Source organism: Mastomys coucha, chromosome X, assembly GCF_008632895.1.
Source record: "Mastomys coucha isolate ucsf_1 chromosome X, UCSF_Mcou_1, whole genome shotgun sequence".
NCBI classification, from domain to species: domain Eukaryota; kingdom Metazoa; phylum Chordata; class Mammalia; order Rodentia; family Muridae; genus Mastomys; species Mastomys coucha.
Window position 1 is genome coordinate 153,438,496 of NC_045030.1, and position 8,989 is coordinate 153,447,484.

General features: G+C 44.0%; 1 protein-coding gene across 1 annotated transcript in view; it reads left to right on the forward strand.

Annotated features, from left to right (window-relative positions):
* Positions 1-8,555, forward strand: part of Map3k15 (mitogen-activated protein kinase kinase kinase 15) — a 135,287-nt gene extending 126,732 nt beyond the window's left edge. The window contains exons 20-26 of the mRNA XM_031383342.1: positions 1,735-1,918; positions 2,618-2,780; positions 3,227-3,401; positions 4,331-4,516; positions 5,099-5,204; positions 6,038-6,251; positions 8,351-8,555. Coding sequence (XP_031239202.1) covers positions 1,735-1,918; positions 2,618-2,780; positions 3,227-3,401; positions 4,331-4,516; positions 5,099-5,204; positions 6,038-6,251; positions 8,351-8,555 — 1,233 coding nt within the window. The remainder of the gene's footprint in view (positions 1-1,734; positions 1,919-2,617; positions 2,781-3,226; positions 3,402-4,330; positions 4,517-5,098; positions 5,205-6,037; positions 6,252-8,350) is intronic.
* The last annotated feature ends 434 nt before the right edge of the window (positions 8,556-8,989 follow it).

Consider the following 8,989-nt stretch of genomic DNA (forward strand, 5'->3'; position numbering starts at 1 on the left):
CTTTAGATTCAGGTCCTGTGCTGATGGGCACTGCCAGCATCTCTTCCCCATTGCTCAGGTGAGGAGTGCTACAAATAATGCCCTGCATTTCAAATCCTGGTGATTGGATTCTATCCAGCATCTAATATTCTTCTAACTCTTAGGCTGTTCATTTGTTCAAGCGATGAGGTGTGGTGTCTTGAGAATGAGATGTACTGCTTGGTTAAGAGCTTTATAGAGATAAAATCGGAAGGCTCTGTAGTTTTAGAGCTCACAGAGTAGAGCAAGGGAGTCAAAACCATCCCAGGAGAGCTAAGGAGTGGGCAGTGAGCACAGATATGACAGACAAGAATGGCTTCTACCTCTGGGTTACACAGTAGACTTGGGAAAGACACAGCAAGGCAGTAGAGGTTAGGATGACAGCTAAAAAGGCTAGAGAGTAGCCTCTAATGAGAACAGTTATGTAGGAAGAGGTTATGCAGTTTTCACCAGAAGAGTTCTACGCCATGATGGGACATAGATCTGGAAACTGACTCTTGCTCCACTGTGGGTCACAGGGATTTCCTTTATCTGGCAGGAAGAACGGAAGCACTTGGTCTTGCAAGTCCTAGGAGGGAAGCACTTATCGCTCCCTTAGCCGGTAGGGAATTCCATCTTATCTGTAGGATGGGCAATTTGCTTATCTGTAAAGTGGCAGCCTCAGGCTACGCCTGCTTGTGACTTACTGCTAGAGGCTAAGAATCTGGGCTGTGGGCTAAAAAAGGAGATGGAGAGATAGCGAGAGTGGTATCTCTTAGAGTCTTTATCTGGAAAGATAGTATCAACCTTTGAATATTCTCAACTGGAGCCTTTCCTACCCTGAAACCACCACCCTCTAGAGCAGTGGGTCTCAACCTATGGGTCTCTACCCCCACAGGGATCCCATATCAGATATTCTGCATATCAGATAATTACATAACAATTCATAACAATAGCAAAATTACAGTCATGAAGTAGCAACAAAAATAATGTTATGATTGAAAGTCACCACACCATGAGGAACTGTATTAAATAGAGTCACAGCAGCAGGAAGGTTGAGAAGCACTGCCCTAGAGGCTTAAAACACAGTTGTTGGGAGGAGGGAGGCAACAGGGGGTTGTTTTTGTTGTTTTTATTTGTTTCTTTGTTTTTTGGAGGGGAAACTGGGAATGGAGAAATGTACATGTAAATAAAGAAAATATCTAATAAAAAAGATATAAAAAAAAACAAAAAACAAAAACACAGTTGTTCCTCACAGTTCTGAGTTGGCTATTGGTCTTTCAATGTTCTTCCCAGGTTTATTCACGGGTGTGTCCAGCTGGTGGCCTTGCTGGGGCAAGATCATCTGACAGGGTTCTCCTGCATGGCTGAGGGTACAACAGGGAGGGATCAGCTACTCTTGCCACACGGCTGGCTATCCTGGCTCCCTTCTTATATGTTGGTGGTATCCAGATTCCAAGAGCAGAATCTACCAGGCTTTATAAGGCCTAGGTCCTGAAAGCCTTACAATATTGCTTTCCTGACAGTTTCTTAGAATAAGTCATGAAAAACCAGCTAAGACTTCAGGGAAGGGGAAGTTGAGTCCATTTGTAGATGGGAGGAGCAGAAACATCATGTAGCAATGGGACATCTAAATAAATGTCACCAAGCTTTTCTCATGAAATGGCAAGTTCTATTAAAAGTGCACACACCTGAATTCATCCAGTGCTGACATTGTTAACTATCCCTTCAATGCAGGTAGGGATGTTTAAGATCCACCCTGAAATTCCAGAGGCCCTTTCAGCTGAAGCCAGAGCCTTTATCTTGTCTTGTTTTGAGCCTGACCCTCAGAAACGTGTCACTGCTGCTGACCTTCTCCAAGAAGGGTTCTTAAGGCAGGTGAACAAAGGCAAAAAGAACCGAATTGCTTTCAAGCCTTCAGGTAAGGCCAACCTGGACAGCTGGGGAACACCCCAGATTTGAGCTTCTCTCATGCTCAGAGAAAGAAATTGGGGCCCTGGAGTACCAGCCTTCCTATGCTGGGCCCACTTCTGTGAAGAACAGCAGTAGTTGTCCCAGAGGTTTGAAGAGTATACAAACCCAGCCAACTGTCCACCTATTTTCAGACAGACACAAGGAGCATCACTTTGATCCCCTCCCTGTACTTCAAGTACTGCTTTAAGGAATGTGAAGAGGAGGAAGGCAAGAGGTCCCTTGTCTGAGGTTTTGTAACTTTCCCACATGTAGAGCCTGGTGCTTCATTTTTGAAGTCTGGCCTGTCATCCTGTGTTGATACTGACTGTACTAAAAGGATACACTGGGGAAATCTGCCTGTGATCACTGTCCTGAAGGTTACAAAACCCTACATGATAATATTTACATGTAGTTAAGTCCTGTCTGTGAACTAAGATTAGCCTCTAAAAAGAAAACAAGTTTTCCTCTTTTCCCTGAGTGGCTAAGTCAGGGGCTATGACAGTGTGGCACACCAACTTGCTGCAGAGCCTAGCCTTATTGTGAGGTCTACCCCAACCCTACATTTTCATTAGGATTCTTCTACTAGAGAGCGTTCCAGATTAGAGCAGTCCATGATTCACAAGCCCTTGTGTGGGGGCCTGGCCACTCTCTGGCTGTTTCTCCACAGAGGGTGTCCGGAGTGGCACAGGTACTCTGGCTCTGCCTTCATCAGAACTTATGGGAAGCAGCAGCAGCGAGCACGGCTCAATCTCCCCCGACTCGGATGCCCAACACGATGCATTCTTTGAGAAGGTCCAGGTACCCAAACATCAGCTCAGCCACCTTCTCAGGTACTATCATTGTCCCTTGTCCCCTGTTGTTCCACAGTAGCAGAACACTTGCTGGGTCACAGAAAGCGGTTTTGCAGAGGAGCAAGGTAGCCAAGGAGACATGTCTTCACCCAGTGTCCTTTTTCTGTCCGTTCTCTTCTCTGGTTGTCCCTGTTCTTCCTCTCTCCCCTCCCCCTCCACACTTCCCCTTTCTAGTCTCCTCTTCCCCTTCCCCTTTCTGCCTCCCTGTCCTCTCCCTCTTCCCTTCCCCTCCCTTTTGGCCCCTTATCTCATGTCCCTCCCACTAGATACCAAGGGGGAGGGGGAGTCAAGAAGGGGAGAGAGGATACCACACACCTTACCCACCAGCCTTCTTCCACAATTTCTCTTCTGGAGTCTTACCCTCAGGGCAGAACATGCTACCCTTCCCAGACACACAGGAAATTGTTGAATGTGTTTATCCGCAGTGTCCCAGATGAAAGCTCAGCCTTAGACGACCGAAGCACAGCCTTACCCCCAGAGGAGAGGGACCCTGGTCTTTTTCTGCTGCGTAAGGACAGTGAGCGCAGAGCCATCCTGTACAGAATCCTTTGGGAGGAACAGAACCAAGTGGCTTCCAACTTGCAGGAGTGTGTGATCCAGGTACAGGCTAAGGAAAGGCATCTGATAATCCTACCCACTCTGCCTAGTCCAGATCTCCAACAGGTGTAAACAGGGACAACAAAGTGTCCTATATCCTGGTACATTCTCATAGTTGTAGTGATTACTATACTTATTTCCCAATACCCTTTTCTTTCCTGGCAAAAGGGAGTTTTTCAGCTTACTGCAATGCTTCCTGGCATTGGTGGGCTGGTGCTGCCCTCTGGTGGAAAGCAAACCAGATGTTAGCTGAAAGCTTTGAGAGGCTTAGCGCTCCCTTAGTCTCCTATTATAAGACACACTGAAGCAATGGATCTCATCCTATGAGTCGCAACCCCCTTGGGGTCACATATGACATGATACGGATAATTCGTAACAGTAGCAAAGTTAGTTACGAAATAGCAACAAAAATAATCTTCAGATTGGGGGATCACAACGTGAGGAACAATATTAAAGGATTGCGGCATTAAGAATGTTGAGAACCACTGTGCTAGAGCCTACACTCAGGGAGAATGGTTATGGAAGAAAACCAAGTTTTAAGCAGGTCACAGTAGTAGCAAAGTGTTCTCTCTCGTCTTATGGATAGGAAGGTACTTTGAAGAGAGGACATGAACTCTACCTTCCATGGGCCACTGTAGAATGGTCAGACAGGAATAAGGATCATTCCCAGCTGGCTTAGTGCTGAGGCTTTATGTATACCCACCTACCAGGGAGGATCCCCAAGACCTACAGGAAGGATATCGATGGGATTCAGGAAGAGATCCTTACTCAGGAGCTCCCACAATTCCATTAGCAAATGGAGTGTCTGCTTTCCCACAAGGCATTTGGAAACTTCTGCCTTCCCTCCAACTCACTCAAATGAAAATGATTTTCGTGTGTGTGTGTGTGTGTGTGTGTGTGTGTGTGTGTGTGTGTGTGTTTGTCATTTTCAGAGTTCAGAAGAGTTGCTTCTCTCAGTTGGCCACATCAAACAGATAATTGGAATCCTAAGGGACTTCATCCGCTCCCCGGAGCACAGGGTGATGGCAGCCACAATATCAAAACTAAAAGTGGACCTGGACTTTGACAGCTCATCCATCAACCAGATTCACCTGATTCTGTTTGGGTTCCAAGATGCTGTGAGTACACCATCAGGCCCTGGAGAACATGATAGCCAAACCAGTTCACTCACCATGTTCTTCTATAGCACCCATTCCTCATTTGTTTACAACCTCAATCACAGATCTTAGCAGCTTTGTAAACATTAAGCACATAGTAGTGACATCACTTTGTGAAGTGTACCAATTGCATTTGACCACGGAAAGCATGGGATATGGGAAGATGGCATTGGCCAGCAGTGGCTATACTTTTGTGCCTGTCCAGATGTATATCGCTTCAGTTCTAAAGCCAGGTCTGGTTTATCTTGTTACAATCTCCCAATATAGTCCGTCTGTTGTGTCATAGATGCTCAATAAATGTTCCTTGAATAGACAACCAAGAGGCCCGATGACATGGATCCCATTGTGATATTCATAATTTAGAATCCATTGTGACCTAGGTCTGCCTAGAGGAAGATTCATTCAGAAGAATGAACCAGGCAGAAATCCAGGGCAGCACAACAATTCATCTCAGTGGGAATAGAAAGAAATTAGAATTAGTAAGTCTGTTTCTTAAAAGTTCAATGGAATAAACATAGGAACTTTTGTGATTTTTTTTTTTAGGTCAATAGAATTTTGAGAAACCACTTAATTAGGCCCCACTGGATGTTTGCAATGGACAACATCATTCGCAGAGCTGTGCAGGCTGCAGTTACCATTCTTATTCCAGGTAAGTGCCCTTTTGCACTCAAGAGCAGTTACAGGCTGCTGAAAAGGCCAGTAGTATCCTCAGCATCCAACTTTGTTTTGTTGCTTTGTTTCATTTTGGCTTTATACTTCCCTGCAGTTAAGTAAATGCTCTCATAGATCTTTCTGGAACTAAAAGTCTATGTTAACATCTTGTGGTGCCCTGTTTACCTACCTCCTAGGCATTAATGGTAACTGTGTACAGATTATATTTTTGATCTTAACAGGGAGTCAACATTTGAATGCAGGGATCCTTTAGTGCTCACATAGCTTCCTCAATGTGCATGCTTATCAGATAGTTGATAATTACGTACCTCTTTATCCCCTTAGAATCAACTTATAGTGGCTATAGATCTGTATGTGGGTGCATGCACATGCATGGTCATTCTGGGGAACCAACTCAGGGTTTTGTGTTCTGAAGCACATGCTGTACCTTTCTGAGCTATGTGCCCCAAGCCCAATGCGAGGCTTTCTTTTTGAAATGTAGTGCCCAGGTTGCTTCTCCTGTGGTCCTATGGCTGTGGATGGTAGGCTTTAGAATTGTTGCCCCTTCCTCTTGACCCTGGACCCTTGCCGGTCACTTCTGCCTGCTCTCAAATGCTCCCTAGAACAGGCACCAAGCAGAGCATTGGCCTGTTTGTAGCATTCATGGCTTGCTGACCTTCACATCCTTCATCCTCAGTTTCTTCTTGTGTAAACTGACTGGGAAGGACTATATTTACATTGCAGAGTCCAATCAAGTCATGTCTTTAGTCATACAGCAAATACAGCGTTTGAATTGCCTGTGCTATCCTGTACCTTGGTGTGTTTTCACAGAGCTCCAAGCCCACTTTGAGCCTGCTTCTGAGACTGAAGGGGTAGACAAGGACACAGAAGTGGAAGGGGACTATCCTCTAGTAGACCTTCTCAGCCAAGAAGTACATGTAACACCCAGAGGCACCAGACCTGGCTCAGTGGCTATCCAGGAGGGCCAGCCCCACCAGCAGGACCCAAGTCTCCAACTGAGCAAGCTCCGGCAAGAGACCAACAGGTCGGGATCTTGCAAACCCTGTTCAGGACTGAGACCCTGGTCACTACTGAGAATCCACCCCCCACCCCCAGACATGGAAAATATATATTCACTATCAGCAAACTGGGACATGGGTACATTTACTGCTTCAGCAGGAACCAAGGCCTCCTCCCTTTCAATGCCAGGAATCATCAGTACAGTGCCTTGTCACAGTCACACAATCTTCCATCTCAAAAAGTATCTGAGTTTTATCATCATAATAGAGCCCTTGGTATGCCAAGTGAGCCAGCAGGGGACAGCTGCAGTCTGCCCCACAGAAGCAGTTGGAGGAGTAGGGCAATTAGCACTTTGTAGACAGTGATGTGTCCTATAGCCCTGTCCTTATGCCTTCCTAACCTTGTTAGTGAATGTAATTCCCCTTTGCTCTGGAAATTCCTAATTGTCAATAATCTTTTAAGAAATGTTATCCACAGCCACAATAAACTAGCTGGTGATTATTCCAATTGCCACATTTTTACTTGTGGCAGTGCTGTCTAAATGGGGGAGATTAGGTACTGGGCATGTGTTGGGTTTTAAATAGATTTTAACCTTATGTTACTAATTTTTAAGACCTGGAATTTTAAATGATCATGATGGCAATACTCAGATTTAAAATGATGACAAATGTAAAAGTTGGTAGTAAAATTCATAGCATTTCTTTGAAGTGTCTTTGCAGAAAGATTTGTGATCATCCAACTCACTATTAATGTGACTAGCTAATAATTTAACCTGCCTATCCTCATGGTCTGGCATAAACTTGGAAATCATGTCCATTAACCACACAGAGGCTCAAGCTACTTAACGAAGGCAGGCAGGGCCTGAAAAAATCCTGAAAAAGGATTTTTGACTTGTTGAATGCTAGTATTTTTGCCTTGTGGTCTTGCTGGGTAGAAGTGTCCACAAAAAAAAAAAATGACCACAAAACAGTGTTTTCATCCACTTACATATTATGGCTGTGCCTTCTCAGGGCAACATCAATAATGAACTTCGGTAATTTAAAGCTTAGTCCTTGAGTCCTTTGTTCACCAATACAGATAAACTAATTAAAAGAGCATGCCAGGTGGTTAAAATAAACTAACCTTGTTTATTAAAGACATAAGCAAACAAAAGGAGGCTAGCCATGGTTCTGACTTGCAACCCTGTTCCCTTCCAGGGCTAAGGGGCTAGCATGTGGAGATCCGGAAGTCTGAGGCTTAACTGTACAAAGACTTGCCTTTCATGTCCCAGGGAGACCATGAGTAGACTGTCAGAAAATGAGTAAGGCCCTACTTCTGAGACTGAGTAAACTGCTTAAAGAAACTGCATGGAAAAGAATGTTCACTTCCTAAGAATTGTTCTAAGGCTTAAATGTTCTACAGGCAGTCCTGGGTCCTACTTAAAGTACACAGTCAGTGCTAGCAGCATGCCTCCCCAGCTGTTCTTACCAAATATTACTCTCTTGCTTTGGCTCCTAATGAGCTGAGAAAAGGCAGCTACCTATCCTGGATCCAGCTATTTTATCTAACTTGGTTTTAATAATCAGGTGGCCCTTCTGGCCAAGTTCTAATGATCAACAGGAAATTCAGTTTTGGTTCCTGATACATTTTGAAACAAAATGTGTCTTAGTCCACAAAGGCTGCTCTAAAATAAATAAATAAAAAAAAAATCCAATTTCTCACAGCTCTGCACATTGCAATCTACAATCAAAGTCCAGGCAGACTTAGTGCCCGAGGGTCTGCCTGCTGGTGTATACTGTATACTCAAAGTGTCATCAAATGGTGTCAAGGCACTAGTTTCCCCTTCTCAAAGCCTCTTAAATCATCTTAGTAAGAATTTCAGGAGGGATACAGACATCAACTCCATTGTAAAATATACCCACACTCAGTATTGGGTCTTTGCTGTCAAGAAGAAAAACAGTTCTATCTAGGCAGAAAGCTACTGGACAGAAATCTTTAGTCAGAGCTCAGCTGCTTCTCTTTGTGGCCCCACAGTTGGGATTGTATCTTTTTTGTTTGCTTTTCCAATATCTAATGTTCATCAAATGTATGAATTGAAATGTGAATACTCTATGCATGATGGGTTTCTTGTTTTTTTAAAAACAGACTTTGGGAACACCTAGTTCAAAAGGAGAGGGAGTACCAGAGTCTTCTTCGGTTAATTCTAGAGCAGAAAACTCAAGAATTATATCACCTTCAGTTCCGATACAAACCCAATGGTGAGTCGCTTTCCCTTTGCTCGCACATAGGTGTCAAAGAGGGACAAACTACTACAAATCTGACTTCTGCCTTGAAGAAAACAAATGATTGAGGTTACCATATACTATATGAACAGAAATCATAATGGGGAGAGCTCAGAAGATTAAGGAAGGACAGGGTAACAAAAATGTATCTTGACTTTTGAATCAAAAAGGATCCCTACATTAGACTGACTCTCATGTGCCCCTCAGGCACAGAGTAGCTCTTGGAATGAAAAACTGGAAGCTCTGCTACAAAGTCTTAACACAGACTTCAAGATGCAGTGTAGTGAGGACTACCCAGCCTGAGAGAAGATACTCTAAAGATGAGAACAAGCATTTAAGTGAGACTGAATATCTCAAGTTCCGAACTTACTAAAAGCTTCTTAGGTAGAGATGAATTCTCTCTGGAAAGGGACCCCAAGAACTATAAAAAGTAGCTGAATCAAACAAGTTTAATTCATTTCCTTTTCACATCACATTTATATTTCTGTTTGGATACATCATT